At 37.8% G+C, this 16,743-nt stretch overlaps 1 protein-coding gene across 2 annotated transcripts in view; it reads right to left on the bottom strand.

Moving 5' to 3' along the window:
* Window positions 1-1,302: 1,302 nt before the first annotated feature.
* sema3bl (sema domain, immunoglobulin domain (Ig), short basic domain, secreted, (semaphorin) 3bl) overlaps window positions 1,303-16,743 on the bottom strand; it is a 71,416-nt gene continuing 55,975 nt past the window's right edge. For both annotated transcript variants that reach the window (XM_068331199.1, XM_068331207.1), the window contains 10 exons: window positions 16,494-16,636; window positions 14,220-14,334; window positions 14,053-14,122; window positions 11,742-11,886; window positions 7,928-8,159; window positions 7,096-7,187; window positions 6,934-6,975; window positions 6,615-6,840; window positions 4,899-5,029; window positions 1,303-3,583 (listed from right to left, as the gene is read on the bottom strand). In XM_068331199.1, the coding sequence (XP_068187300.1) occupies window positions 3,071-3,583; window positions 4,899-5,029; window positions 6,615-6,840; window positions 6,934-6,975; window positions 7,096-7,187; window positions 7,928-8,159; window positions 11,742-11,886; window positions 14,053-14,122; window positions 14,220-14,334; window positions 16,494-16,636 (1,709 nt within the window). In that variant the 3' untranslated portion in view covers window positions 1,303-3,070. The remainder of the gene's footprint in view (window positions 3,584-4,898; window positions 5,030-6,614; window positions 6,841-6,933; window positions 6,976-7,095; window positions 7,188-7,927; window positions 8,160-11,741; window positions 11,887-14,052; window positions 14,123-14,219; window positions 14,335-16,493; window positions 16,637-16,743) is intronic.

The raw sequence follows: 16,743 nt of genomic DNA, 5'->3' as shown, positions 1-16,743 counted from the left end.
TGCTGATTGTCTGTTTATGTCACAGGCGCCAGTTGCCTGTGACACAGTTCTTTAAAATAGCCAGGCAGGGGTCACTTCTTTTTTGTTAGAAAATGTGTGTTTAATGCAGTTAAAAAGCAGATAAGTGTACAGCATGCATGAGGCTTTTGCCAGTGATGTCAAAGTAAGCACAAATTTACAGCAGAATGAGGGGAAATTAATCAAGTAAATGATCATCCATGGATTACAAATGACACAGAGTGTTACCTGTACTTTAATACATTTCTGTGTGTGTGTAGGTTAGGTTTATAAAAAGGCAGCATAAAAAAATCAAACTTATCACAGTATATTGATCACGCTGATGGATGCTTGATCCTTTGTTATTCTATTAATAATAAAATACTACAACACTAATGAAAGATCAGTACTTGGAACAAATATTTTACATAAATGTTACAATATGTTGAGCTTTAAAATATGTAGTGGCTTTTCATCACACAAACAACTAACATTTAATCTGTGTTGTACATTTTATGTAAATATACATTTCTGCATGAATATGAATCATGCCTAGTTACACTTTAAATCCAAAGACAGTGTCAGACATTATTTCTGTATTTCCAGCTCATAACAGTTGATGTAAAACTGGAATCCTTTTCATACCATTTCATTAACTGCAGATTTTAAGTCAATAGCAAACATTATGCCTAAAATACATTGTTTTCCATTTTCTAACAACAGTTTTAGTTTGTTAGTCATCTTACAAACTACAGACTAGACCAAACACTGTAAAACTATTTCAACAGAAACATGATTCTTTATATCCTTTCAGAAAAAACAACTTTTGAGTAGGGACATTTTAAAAATAAAATCACGTTTTTGCTACTGCTAATTCTACAATCCAAGTGCTTGTGTTTTTATATTCATGTCATAGTCCTGTAATCTCTTTATTTTGTTGATATTTATGTACACAACAGTAGCAACATTTTTAAACAAAACACCATAAATGGAGTCAGTCGTCTACTGTAACTATTATTAAACACAAAAAATAAGCCTTAGCGGGAAGAAAAAGTGCACTATACTGTGCTGCACAAACTGTTAATAAAAGCTGACACTTTTATTAACAATTATGAACTGCAGTGAAACGGATTGTAATAGGGGGTCATAAATTGTAAAAACAACCATCTATAGTACCGTATCATTATTTCACCTTTCTTCTTTCTTCAAATGTAGATATACTGTGTGTATATATATATATATATATATATATATATATATATATATATATATATATATATATATATATATATATATATTTATATATATATATATATACAGCCATATTACAGGAATCCCCACAGCTGCTTGTGTTTCTAATATTGCGCAGTAGGGTCACTGGAATCTGATTGCATCACCAGCACTTCATCACTCGACAGCCAACATAAACACAGTAAAAATAGATAACATCAGTCTGGATTTCTTTCATACATAGATTTATACAAGGACAAAGATTAAAGATGCAAGAGTAAATAAAAATAAATTATTCATCCGGCAACTTTTAGCGATAGAAACATTATATGTGCATTATTTCTATTATTAATTATGTTGATCTATGTAGGTGTAGACAGGGCCACAGGAGGAGAGTAGACTAGTTTGGAACGGTCCCATCAGTGTATTCTGTTACATGTAGTTTACACGATTGAGTGGAAATTATAATAATAATGCCAGTATGACATGAAAAAGTTTATTATTATATTGATATTCCAATTTGATATTGTCAAATATATTGATGAAGCTCCAAAATATCTCAGAAAAAACTGAAGAAATGTCATTGAGGATTATCATGTATCAAAATCACAAACAATTTAAAAAACATTTGAAAGCATAATGAATTTAATTTATTGTTATGAGAGACGAGGAACTTTGGGGGAAAACTGTGTGTTCGACCCAGAGTGAGAAGATGGTGATATTGAATTTTGATTGTTGGAAAGAACAAAAGCACTGCACAATCATGCTAAATGACAGTAAACTCTGAGGCTTCACTATTTGAAGCTAAAAAATCAACTGTTTAAAAAGATGTTGTTGTTTTTTATTATTTCAGCCCTGTGTGTTAACTGGTTTATGCACAATAAGATGAGGTACATTACAATGGAAGCAAATAGAATTTAGCTTCAGCTCATTCCTGTTCCAAAACGTTAAAAAAAGTTTAGATCTGTAGCTGGTTTATAATGGAACATTCAACCTACAGCAGTAAAAACAAGGACAAGTTCCACTCATCTGCTGAACAATCAACAGTCGTCTCTCGCTGATGCACTTTGAGCTAGTCAAGCTTATGTGTTCAGTGTGAAGGTGGGTGGGATTTCAGTTTATAAATATTATGCAAAGTCAGATATGTCTTGAACCCAAGTCACATATGAATATTTCATAAGATGATCTTGGTGTGGAGCAAGACATGAAATATAGAACAGGAAATACCAGGTATTAATTCCAGTGGTTAAACTGTGTGAGATGTGACCGTGTCAAACTTGGTAGGTAGTCGAAGCATATGAGTCCTTCTGTCACATCTTCATCTGCTATTTTGCAGTCCAGAGTCAATAAGGGCGATGTTCCTCTCTTTTGGAGCCCCAATTTACCAAAAACACAAAAACTTCATGGGAGTCCAAGAGACTGAGTCTAAAAGCATGAATATCTTTTATAAATCTGAGCTTTAAGCAATTCACGGTCATTTCAAAAACAATGAATACTTTACAATGGCTAATATTTGACAGGGGAGGAGTTGTCAGCCTTTAAAATTGGGTTTTCATCTCCCCTTCATCCAATGTCATTAACTCGGCTACAGCTCTCTCTGTTTAGTGGTCTCTTTTGGCGGTTTTTGTATTGTTTGGGTCCCATCTGCAATCTACACACACAATGGTTAAATAAAATCCATGCTAATCATTTGAGCTCTCATCTAGCTTATTTTTACAATTCCAAATGTCAAAGTTTCAACTTTTAGAAGTTGATTGTTGTTTTGACCCTTGAAACACAGTTTTCTAGTCGTCTACTGTGACCTTTGTCCCTTTCCCTTTTTACTCTGTTTGCTTCTGCTCCATTACTCCCCCCAAATGCTGAGATCCCTTGGCATCCTGTTACGTTCACTGGAGCTCTTGCTGCGAGCTTTCCTGGCACTCTCCTGCGCCTGGCGATATTTCTCCAACATGCTCTTATGTTTCCTTCTCAGCTTGTCATTGCACCACATTCTCTCACAGTACTCTTCCACATGTGGCAGGTTTGATGACCCGATCAGCTGCATGATGTCCTTGAACCACATACGCGACTGGCCAAATTGGCTTGAAGGGCCGGCCCTGCTGTAAGAGTTACAAGGCATCCAGGGCCTAAAGCCACCTGTTGACCGTTCTTTGTATGAGTCAGAAAGGCCAGCCTTGTCTCGTGCCATGAGTTCATCAACCGTCTCTGCTTGGAGGATTTCGAGGGTGAAGCGGACGAGGGTCTGTGTGAAGCCATGCTCTCGGGAGCAGCAGATGTACACTCCTTCATCCTGGTGGAAGAGACGGCGAAAAAGGAGGCCTTGCTCTGTAGACATCACACGATCATCTAGTTTCACCTAGTAAGACATATGAAGAGTATGTAATTATATGTGCCATATATGACAGAGCAACATGTTGATGTAAGATTTTGATATTGATTTTAACAAATAATTGATTTTGAATAATTTAAATTTCAGTTGAGAAACGGAAAATAGAAGTACTCTCAACTAGTTTGAAATTTGAACAACGACCTCTGAAAGAATGTATAGCCTTGTTTACAGTGTTAATGTAACTAAATATAATCTCTGCATCGTTAAAAGGGGGTATGATTTAATATAAACAAAATAGAGCTATAAATAATGCCATTGATAGGGTAAGGTAACATTTCCATTTCTAACCATGAATCCCCTCACATAAGTACAAATTGGATCTTTAAAACCAGTTAACTTTCTAGTATTTTCACCAACTTTTGATCAAAAAAGTAAATTTGACTGAATAAGTAACAAAGGAGTAGCAGAAATTTTAAAGTCAAAAGCTTAATTTTAAACAATTCTAAACGTCAAATACTTAACTTATAGAAAACTACCTGTTAAATTTTTATCATAAGGACAATACAATACATTGCTTTTCATCTTGTCCTATTGCTACAAAACTTGGGACTATAACAATGAAACTAGCTACAGACCATGAAACCCACTACACTGCATGAGCATAGAAAGCTGGAGAACAAGCCCCATTTTGCTACTTTCTCAGCTAGAATTTCAAGAGCAAGAATGTACTATGAAATCCAACCATTGTTAGTTTTATCATTCTTAAACTTTTCTTCTTCTCCTCTATTTTCATTTATACCTCTTTCCTCTAACTTCTGTACCCCTGTGCCAACATGGTAGTTTTGTTCGCTGGAACAGGAGTCAAATGTTTATTTGCAGAGAAATGGAGAAAAATGGTAATGCTTTAATACTTGAATGGTGAACCACTGCACCAATTTGAGTTAAGTGTTCCCTTGAACAAGGAAAACACGAGTCTGGGTGTGGGCGAACACAGCATCAGCATTTTTGTAGTAACATTTTAAATGTTGAGTGACACTTCAGCTTTCAGGGCTTGTGGTAAAGGATACATTAATTGGTTAATCCAAGGAAAATAGGTGGTAGTGCATTTTTCTTTGAAATGTAATGGTTTGATTTCAACAATCGGTCAAAATTCTGTTAAAGGGTAAACAAGTTCAAGTTCAAACACAAATGTCACATTTAAAAGTTCTCAGGCCACTATTTGCTAAAAGTTTCATTCCTTCCATTTAAAAAAAAAAATTCCCCATGTACCTACTGTTCTATATTTGTGTGAGGTGATGTTTTCTAATCATGCTTATAGCTAAAGGTCATTCATTCAACTTACCTCTTCCTTACGGTCATCACGTTGAATGAGCCAAGTAACGGTAGCTTGTGGAGAGCGAGGAATACATTCTAGGAAGGTGCTGTTGCTCTCTGTCGCATACACCACTCTCTCCTCTGTCATCTCAAACTCGTCTGGTGAAAGAGAAATGTTTGGATAGCTTATGAAGCGCTGGAATAAATGACAGTCAGACTGTGGAGTACAGCCAAAGTAATGGCCCCTGCTATGAGTTCTCTTTATGGAAAGTCATGAGGAAATTGGCGAAGGTACGGCTATGTCAGAATATTAAAATCAACCAAATCAGTGTAATATTATTTTTATTTGGATTGGTCAAACAACAAAATATGCTTAGCAAAATTTAAAGATTTGGACATGCTGTTTGCAGCCTAAGATAGAGCCAGACTACTGCCTTACAACTTTGCAGTACTTTTCCAAAGAGAGGCTAAGCAGTTATTGGCTAAACTTTTATATTTTACACACATACATCTATCTCTCAAACATATTAGAAAATCTCAAGCAGTTTCACTGGCTATAACTTGTCATTTCAACTAATTACATACAGAATAAATCTCTAACAAATACTGAATGTTAAGAAGATATTTCAGAAAACACATGAATCTTAGAATTTTACTTAAGAATCAAACTGACACCTTGGCACAAAAAACACGGATCCATCCAGGGCCCTGACAGAGGTACATTTCATCACCTCTGCTCACTCTGGAGAGCAAAAACTGCCAACACATGATCACACCCTTTCTTCTTCATGTCTCTACAGCCCAATTTTTGTCTTCTGCTTTTTATCTATTTTTCCATTTCATTTGTCTTTTAACTTACTTTTTGTGTCTTTTTGTGTAATCACAGATAACTGAAAGAATCAGCTTTTTGGTCAACATCTGATCTATTTTTGTCTGTCTCTTTCCCAATAAGTCATGTTTTACTCAGTCTTCAGTCTGTTCATTAAGTTGATTTACTTACAAAACAACTCCACATATCTGAGTAAACACTTACCATCTCCCGCTGACAAAATACCTCTCTATACATAACATGGTTACTTTTCTGCAGGCAGTGAATGTGTAGTGTTTAAACGGATGTGATGTTATGGGGCTATAATTAATAATTTACTTGTATGTTGTGATACATCTGCTTCACAACATCTGACTCCTAACATATACACAGACTGCCATCCTGGGAAAGAGACACACAGACATAAAATGTCCCTTACAAACCCAAACACGTAAAGATACCCTTCAAACATAGACTAGCATGCATTCAGTAGCCTCTTCCCATGGCCTTCATCGGTTTAGAAACTCATGTACATCATATACAAGACTGTCAATCTGGTCTCCTTTATATCCACAGCAAATAACTTGTGCGTAATGGCAACACTATTTTCTGGACATCATCCGCTTAGCTACAGCTTTCTGAAAAGAATTTTGATCAAAATTTTGATCAAAAATTCATATAATGATTGAAAGAAATGTTCATCAAATGTTCATCAATTATCATATTTCTGGATTTCAGTCATCCAGTTATGACATGAGGCTTTATTTTATGTTATTTCTGGACCTGATTACTGAATCCATTTTATAATGGATCCCAGAACCTGTAAGAGTTGTATCAGTAAAAGTGCATTAACTTTGCAGAATGCAGTACGGCTCTGTGCCTAAAAATAGTTCTGCATGACGAACAAAGAAGGCAAAAGACACATGTGCTGCTTACCACTCTGATTCTGATCCATGCACTGCAGCACAGGGTTGCCATGTCTAATGTCCTGTCTGCGGTAGCGACGTTTGCTGTTGGGTACATATCGTGCACACAGTGATCCATCCCAGGCGCAGTATGGGTCTCTTGCCAGGCAGCACTCAGCACAGGCTTTCCCATAACTCTCACAGTGATGCAGCTTCACTTGTGCCACTCCTTCTGAAGAGCCCACAAAGACGGCTTGCTGTTTAAAATGATGATTAAAAGAAGATGATTCCAAGAACTGGTTTAATTCATTGAACACATTTATGTTGGTAAGTGATTCATATCAACTTACTCTTTTTACAGATATTTCCATTGACGTAATTGGAGTTGACACCTGCAACAATAAGAATATGTAAACAGAGATATTTTAGAATGTGAGAAAAACTGAAACAAATATTTATATTGTAGCTAACTAAGCATGACGATTACCTATGTCTGATGGAGAAAAACTTACTTTAAAAACTTGAAGTTCCTCCAGTGTGACCTCTTCTGTCTCTAGACTGTTCCTACTATAAAGGGCAATCACCTTTAATACTGTACCAATGTCTGAAAGACAGGCAAAGAGAACACAATGCATTTGTATTATGTAAAACTCCTCCACTGTAAACCATCCATCCATCCATTTTCTTCCGCTGTATCCGCCGCAGCGGGTCACGGGGAGCTGGAACCTATCCTAGCTGGCATAGGGCGTGAGGCGGAGGACATTCCGGGCATGACGTCAGTGCACCGCAGAGCCACACACAAAGACAGACAACCAATTTGGGACCAGCCAATTAACCTGAAGTGCATGCTTTTTGGAGATGGGAGGAAGCCGGAGAACCCTGAGAGAACCCATGCAGACACAGTGAGAGCATGCAAACATAGGGGACTCGAACCCGGAACCGCCATGTTGTGCGGCGACAGCGCTACCCACTGCGCCACAGTGTCGCCCACTGTAAACAAGTTTATCCATATGACTCAACACAGTGTCAGCTAAAAGGATACGGAGAGTAAAAATTATCAGAAAGTATGCAAAACACTATTTAGATTTTATAAAAAACATGGGGGCGTGCGTGGGACATGCACTTCAGGTTAATCGGCCGTTCCAAATTGACCGTAGGTGTGAGTGTGTCCTTGCTTGTCTGTCTATTTGTGGATCACACTGGCATCGGTGTGTCCCATGCCTCACCCCCCCAGTCGGCTGGGATAGGGTCCAGCACACCGCGACCCGCGACAGTGGATGAAGTGGGTACAGAAAATGAATGAATGGATGGATGAATAAAAAACATGGATTCACAAACACTAACCTGTACCGATGAACATAACGTCATATTGGCCATCTTCTGCCTCCACCCGGTCCACTACGATTTGCTTTAGCTTGTAAGGAATGTTTGCCTTTACAAGCACAGGTTGGCGAAAGGCAGGATGAACCGGCTGCCACATCAAGGGATGGTTGCGTGTGAACTGTAGCACTGAATCAGGGAAGTCTTTGGTGCTTCCAAACTCTCTGCCGGGCTGGTTGGTGATTTTGCTCGGGCACTGGAATGATGGAAATATGGATAAGAATGATTTGGAAGTTCAAGGTAAAAAGGAACCTGATTATTGAAAAAAAACAAATTACAAATCAAACGGCTGTCATTAGCAGTGAGCGGGAAAAAAAAAAAAAACTGGATAAAAGTATTAACTTTAAATACAGATTTAAAGTTATGATCCTGACTTAATTGTTGGATGAAAACTCCCATTCGTGTCACTGTACTTAAGAGAAATTGAATGTGCTGCCACTAAGGTACTGCAGATCACAGATGGTTAACTGTCAAAATGAAAGCATTGACACAATCCATACAACCTTTGGGTTTGCTCTTGGTTCAGACCAGTAATTCAGAAAAGATGCCAAAGTCTTGTCACGAATAGCAGCTTTTTTCGAGTCTTCAGTTCACGTTTTTCACATGTTTAGCGTTACTGTGGATAAAAATATCAGTTGTTCTTTACAAAGGTCATTTGCTATATTGTCTCTGCTGGCAGCCAAACCCACAATCAGTAATAGCTTGTCTGTTTTCCATTGAAAGCAGATTCACCCTCTTCAAAGGAGGAGTGCCACAATATTCAGGGTTTTCTTTTGGAAACTTTTCCCTTAACAATTAAACAATGATGTAAGCATTTAAGAGACATGGATGGACTCATCATTCATATACATTTATCTGTGGTTCACAAGACCGCAATCCCAAAAACTTTGGAATAAAAAAATACAAGACTAAGAGAGCATTGCTGTACCTAAAGTTTCTCTGTGGAACCTAATGTTGATAATTTTATGAAGCATTCAAAAGACAAGAAAGAATGTATAAAAAAAATCCTGTTATTGTGAAATAATCTAAGACAATTTAGCGAATATCATGAAGGAGGTAAGAATAGCAGAAAAAAACCCCACAACTCATGAAAGGTTGACAATGTTGAGACTGAGATTCTTATTCATACGAGATTAATATAATTTTTGAGAGTGCACTTAGCAAACAAAACATTTTGCATTTGACTCTCATTGCGTGACACTGCTCTTCTAGATCATAATTCCATATGGAAGAACTCTTGTTACTCCTTATCACACGGTAAGTGATCCACACAACAGTCCTGTAATAATCTGGCTTCAATTTCAGAGGAGAGCTCTGAACTCCGCAGGGATGTTAGACTCAAAATGGTCATCTATTGCTGTATAACAACAGATTGTTCTGAGTGTGTGTAAATGCATTCCAGAGAGTGTGGAACTTACAGTATGTCTATATTAGTTTTCCAACTCAATAGATTCACTGTTCTACAAAGTTTAGTTTTTTAAAACGAAGTACTTCAGTATGACTCATGGTTCAAGAAAACTGTTCCTATATTACTTCCCAAACTAACATGTATGGTTAGCTCATTCTCATATTTTGGTTTTCTTTGACACCATAAAAACAATAAAACCAAACTTCTTTTTCAGCAAATACTTAAACAAAATGTCCCTAATTTTCACAAACATTTTTCTCTCATACACAAAGCACCATTTTAAGGTATTTCATTAACTTCTCATCTGTTTGCATAGCATTGGAATCTGCCCTGCGATAGGCCCACGATCAATCTTCAAACTGTGAAAATTATGTAGCAGCAGTTGGAATGTTTTCCATCTCCAAATGATAGGGAGAGAGAAGAGGTGAACCTAGTTGGCAAGCATTTATTCAATACCTTCATTACTGTACTTTGCATGTGTGTGTTTCCGTGTTTATTTGTTAAGCACTGCATGAACCGTGTAGGCCCTTTTGTACTACACAAAAGAAAAAGATTTATTATAGCAAACAGACCCAGCAGCAGAAACTGTCTAGCTGAGGTTCAGAATCTGGGAAAAATACCTTCCATTCTTCCATATCAGCCTTTGTGGTTGTGTTTTAACTTATCAGCGATCTATCAGTGAAAATGTAACTGCACCACTTTAAATGTTCGATGTAAAACAAACTTTTTTGCTAATCTCTCATGCGACCTAGAACTAACAGTACAGTATATTTTAGTTGTGAGACCACATGAAGAAGCATAAAATAGCACTGGAGCATGAAGTGAACTGAAGCATTTAGGTATTGCAGTAAATTAAATTTAAATAACATTTAGCCTATAAACAAGTGATTCTAGTCAGATCAGATTATGTGCTAGTATTGTTAGATTATGTGTTATAGAAATTGATGTTTTCTTATCATAGTTTTACTTTGCATAAGATTTTCTGTCTTGCTGGATGTGAGTGAAAATGCTGAAACAGACATAAAAAAAGCATCCCAATTAAGTCAATCCACTGAACTTTAAGAAAGTTCTTGAAGATGTTTTGTCTCTCATCCAAGAGACTTCTTCAGTTCTTCAGAACTGAAGAAGCTTTGGATAACCATGACCTGGATAATTGACAGCCTACACAGACATCCCAATTAAGTGAGGTATTTTAAAAAGAGTGCATGGTTCAAAAAGAACAAATAAAATTTTTCACTAACAGGAATATCTCATTATGTTCCTATTACACAACGAGCTCTGACAAAAACTTAAACATTGTGCAGAAGTGTTTCAGTCCAGAACTGGTAGGATGGTCTTCACCAAATGAGTTTTGCTGAACATTTCGAAAGCAATGAAGCGAAATGGACCCCCTCTAACATCTCCTTCCTCTCCGTCCCTTCTTCCTCCCTTCTGTGCCTTTTCATCAGCCTAAAAGACTTTCATCAGTCTTTTTTTTTGTTTCCTCTCCCTTCATGTTCTTTCTCTCTCTGATTTTCTCTCTCTCTCATGCAGTTCCAGGCCAAAACATTAATCAGAGAGTAAGGAAAGTGAAACCACAAAGGTGTCTGCTCCATTCTCACATTATTCATATTCCTTCTGCCTTCATACACCCTCCTTCACTCTGGTAATGAGGTGGAATTACGAGTGTGACATGGTCGTGTGTGTGTGTGTTGCCTAAATGTGTGTTTGTGTACATAACAGTCATGAATTACAGTGATATGGTTGAGAGAATGTGACAGAGCTCCATTGAGAGGCAGGATGTAAACCAGGAAAAGGGTCTGTACTGTTTACACTCATCACAGCTGCACTGCCAAATGCTTTGCTCTGCTTACATACAGTAGAGACTTTATAAATCATATTTTAATATATTTTACTTACAATTCTATTGTAATCCTTGTTCGTTCTTTGGCATACCATGGACTAGCACTCAGCTACCACTTCTTACAACTGTAACTGTCAACTATTTATTATTATGTGGAAGTAAAGTGACACCATCCATGTAAAAAGCAAGGATTTATCAAACTGAAGCTTAGTTCTGACTGCTTTAGTTCACCAGTCGGGGTGAATCACCTTCTGTTAATCATTTCACGAAAATTCTGAAGTAACTGAGGTGCTGTGATAATTTATGTTCTTTTCTGCACACCTAGAAAGACAACATATTGTATACTGAAAAAAATCTATATTATTGAAGGTTATAATTGTTTGCGTTGCTGATTCCTGAGCACTACTACTACTGTACATGATACAACATATAAGTACAGCACTGAATAGTTTTGGCTGGGAAGCACAAACATTTGTTTTATTTTCAATCATATTCAGATGTGATGCATTTGCTTCCCAACAACTCACCACTCCTGGTCTTGGATAAGGAACCCTGCCTTCATAGACCCCCCACTGGTAATCTGGACCCTCTTTATGGGCAAAAGGTCCATTGAAGGCTTCTCTGATGTCAGCCATACGGTATACACATACAGCAAACCCTTGGAACACATTACTGTGTGGGAGAGAAGATATACAATTGGACATGTCCTTGAATCTGACTGAATGTTAAACGGAAAACATGAATTGTAATGAAAGCATAAACATAACAGCAACAATACTTCTGTTATACAGTTTCTCTTGTGTGAAAGCCAGAAACCTGGTGGTGATAATGAACAAAGACTGCAGTTTCAACAAACAAACGAGAACCAATGCAGTTGGAGACTGCAACATCCCGCGACACCCCTGAATTCAAAATTTTACCCTGATCTACTTGCATAAATCAAAGATCAAAGCTAGTGCTCTGACCTGCTTTCATTGATCAAAGCAGTAGCTTTGATCTATGGTCTTACTCACACTGGCCTTCTCCCCCGTCTTTCTATCTTATTCAGTTTCTGAGTGTACAAAAGTTAAAATTTGATCTTGACCTAGTTTTCTCAAGGTCATCATGTAATTTTCATCCCCTTTGCTGCCTGAGTAATGTGCTTTTTGTTTCATCTTTCTATCTGCAATGGTTGCGAAGGTATTTGATGGACTAACAGACAAACACACAAACGCTGACAATTGCAATATGTCACCACTTTGAAGCGGGATGTAATTACTGATGTTGTGCATTCTTGTTATATCCCGCTTCAAAGTGGTGATGTATTGTAATTGTCAGTGTTGGTGTTGGTGTGTTCATACATTCGTTTGTCCGTTCATTTGTCCATTCGTTCATCAGTTCATTCTTCCATTTGTTCATTAGTCCACCAAATATCTTCGCAACCGTTGCAGATAGAAAGACGAAACAAAAAACATATTTCTTGGGTGGCAAAGGGGATTAAATGAGATGATGACCTTGACTGTGAGAAAACTAGGTCAAGGTCTAATGCAAACTTTTTTGCCTTTTTTTGCACATATCTCGGCAACCGGATAAGACAGAAAGATGAACAAAGGAGTTATATTCAGAGAAGCTAGGGAATGAAAATTAGATCGCTACTTTGACCTTGAAAAATTAGGTCAAGGTCAAATTTTCACTTTTCATACCTTTTTAGGTACACATCTCTGAAACCTGATGAGATATACGTAATCACAAAACAAAAAGCAACATTTTCAGGGAGCCAGAAGCACAAAAATGTGTAGGTCAGGGTAAAAGTTTGAATTCAGGGGTGTTGCGGGATGATGCAGTCTCTGACTGCCTTGTTTTTATTACATCCTGCTTCAAAGCAGTGGTGTGATTGTCAGTGTCAGTGTGTTTGTCCGTTCATCCGTCCGTTTTGTCCACCCTTCCGTCCGTTAGTTTGTCCACAAAATATCTTCACAACTGTTGCAGATAGAAAGATGAAACAAAAAGCACATTACTCAGGCGGCAAAGGGAATGAAAACGAGATGATGACCTTGACCTTGAGAAAACTAGGTCAAGGTCAAATTTAAACTTTTGTACTCTCAGGAACCGAATAAGATAGAAAGACGAGGGAGAAGGTCAGTGTAAGTGAGACCGTGGATAAAAGCTAGTGGTTTGATCACTGACAATAGATCACAGCACTAGCTTTGATCTTTGCCCTCTGCAAGTAGGTCAGGGTAAAAATATGAATTCAGGGGAAAGCAGACTTCAGAATTTTGTTTACCATGGTACGGGATGTTCTTATTCTTACTATAGTTCTTATTCTTACTCTTATCCTTATTGATTATGGGTTTGGCTTTGTTATCAGGTGGCATCCTGAAGTACTTGGCTTGATTATAGTTCAAAGTCACCAACAGCAACCACATTCCATGTAAGTCCAACACCATCATCACTGACATACTCACGGCCAGGCTAATCACTCTGCAGTAATGTAATAATGTCCTGAGCACTGGATGTCAGCAAAAACCAGAATTCATATGTTGTGAAGTTGCTTTTTAATTATGAGATAATGGAGGGTATAATGTAGGGTATTCATGTTCATAACGGGACAGCACGCTTTAGCAAATGATTATTATTTTAAGAACTTTTTAAGTCCGGCCAGCTGTTTCAAACGTTCTGTGACACACACACACACACACACACACACACACACACACACACACACACACACACACACACACACACACACACACACACACACACACACACACACACACACACACACACACACACACACACACACACACGCAGGCACATGGATAGAGAATATGTGCATATGACACCTGGAGTGTAATTCACCTGATGGTACTGAAGATCGCATAGACATCTGGGTTCCTTTCATCCTTGGTCCTCAGCAGGAAAACATCTTCTGTTTTTCATAAACAATATTATGATTTAGCATATTTGAATTTATGTTCTTATACCAACAGTTCGGGGGATGAAGTAAAGCTTAACGTGAATCTTACCGAGTTGGTTGAAGTGTGTGTCGATGCCGTGAGGTCCCGGCACAGAGCAGACCAGTCTGGCTTTAATGAAGGTACTCCATTTGTTCACCAGCACTCTCTGACCTCCAACATCATTCTAGCAGAAAACACACAAAACATAGCATATAATCTATGAAACAAATGCATATTCATTTCCAGATACCGAGTTTAATTTTCTTTTCTTTTAAATCTTATTTCCCCCCCATCATTCACAAACCTACAGAGCTATTTTCTGTAGACTGGGCCTCAGTATCTTGCCCCAGGACAAGCTTTGAAATGCAGAGATGACACTCAATCCGCTATCCTTCAGATAAATGGACAAGAGACTCTAAAGAGAGAGAGAGAGAGAGAGAGAGAGAGAGAGAGAGAGAGAGAGAGAGAGAGAGAGAGAGAGAGAGAGAGAGGGAGGGAGGGAGGGAGGGAGGGAGGGAGGGAGGGAGAGAGAGAGAGAGAGAGAGAGACGGGAAAGAGAGAAGGGAGGATTGGGAGTAGTAATTGGCTTCTTGGCATGAACTAAGAGAACCATAAGAGAAGAAATGACTCACATTCACCTAAGGGACAAAAGATGGCTGAAGAAAAAACACTATAAGACACGTATGGAAGGATAGAAAGAGAGACAGATGCAGAGAGAAGAAGGGGAGATGAAGATGTCAAAAAAAGTTATGATTTGGGGGGGGGGGTTACTGAAATTTTCTGGCACAGTCAAGCAGTCTTTTGGGAAATCCTGCAGCTGTTTGTTTGAATGTGTGTTTGCATGCGTCGTTCTTTGTGCACGTTTTGAAGGTGCATGCAACTCACATATGGTTTTGAGGGAGACATAAATGCCTTAAAGCATTCAAACTCATTTTCACCGAGGGCCAGATCAGCATAATGGCTGTCCTCAAAGGGCCAGATGTAACTTATAAATGTAACTGAATGTAACTCAGTGTAATGTAAAATAAATGTAACTACTCCTTAATGTTAAATAAGTCTGAATTAATTACTTATTCAAGTTAAAAAAACATTACAGTTGTACAGAAAAAATATATTTGTTTGTTTCTCTGTTAAAACATAAATCATTTTAATGTTTCAGGTTATGAAACCCACAGAACTCCATCAATCAAGGATCAAACTATCCAAGTGAATAAGAATAAGAATATCAAAGACAAGTAAGGACGGTAAGTATCTATCTATCTATCTATCTATCTATCTATCTATCTATCTATCTATCTATCTATCTATCTATCTATCTATCTATCTATTAACTTTTTCGAAACGTTTTTGTCAGAGTTAAAATATGCTTAATTACTGAAATGTGGGAAATGTAGTTTTGGTCAAAGCACACTTTTGACCATTTATTTATAGACACTCTGACCTTTTCTGCTCTTGCCATCCACATAAAATGATGTGGCGGGCCACATTTGCCCCCCGGGCCTTGAGTTTGATACATGTGCCTTAAAGGATGTGAAACTGAGTAGCAGATGTGGATCACAGTTGGGCAATTTTACAATGGTGTGTGCTTTGGAAGAATAGAAGATCCAAATGATTCTGTATATGATGATGCTTTCACGGTCCTCTGAGATAATCCATGCTATTAACTATCCTTAAATACATTTGCTTTGCCATGAGAATATTTTTTTTTAAGTTTTACACTGGGATGGCAAACCCATAAAACCAGCCTTCTGACACAATAGTTTTGTATGACACACTATAAAAAAAGCACCTTATTCCATCTGGAAAGGTTTTACTTTGTATTTATCTCTTGTATAATACTTTCCCAGTAGTATTGTAGGATGTAAGTCACATATCTAAATTAAGTGAAGCCCCCTGCAAAAGTTCTTGGGACTTCATGGACATTTTGAATAGCGTTGTGTAGCCAAGCTGATCATCTGACTCATCCTCAAGTGTCAGTAGAAGCTATCTCAGCCTGGTTAAAGGATTTTGTGTGTGTGTGTGTGTGTGTGTGTGTGTGTGTGTGTGTGTGTGTGTGTGTGTGTGTGTGTGTGTGTGTGTGTGTGTGTGTGTGTGTGTGTGTGTGTGTGTGTGTGTGTGTGTGTGTGTGTGTGTGTGTGTGTGTGTGTGTGTGCGAGTGTGTGTCTCTTTGGACTATCCAAAGTAAGTGGTAATTATTTCTGGGCATGATCTCACGTCATTTTTCCATTCCAGCACATGGATAAAGATATCAAATCCAGTTTCACAAATCTGCAGCACATTAACATTAATATTAACATCATGATGTATTGTATTACAAAATAAATTATGTAAACAGTATCTCACCGCACACACTCGTCCAACACGTGTATGTATAGCCTCTTCCCTGTCCTCTGCCTCCGTGGCTTTTTCAGTGAAGAAGAAATACACTTTATCATTGTCTCTGTCGTCATTGTCTGGGATTAGGTGGGCAGCGATGAACCTGGGGTCTGTAAACCAAGATATGAGAGTCAAGTTGGAAACACAAATCATAAACAAAGCATTGGTATTATTATTTTTCCTTATTCACAGTAAGAGGTTGATAAAACAGTGATGT

This window comes from Antennarius striatus, chromosome 2 (genome assembly GCF_040054535.1).
Source record: "Antennarius striatus isolate MH-2024 chromosome 2, ASM4005453v1, whole genome shotgun sequence".
Taxonomy (NCBI): Eukaryota; Metazoa; Chordata; class Actinopteri; order Lophiiformes; family Antennariidae; genus Antennarius; species Antennarius striatus.
Note: the sequence above shows the minus strand (reverse complement) of the source record. Positions and strands in the feature narration are given on the sequence as shown.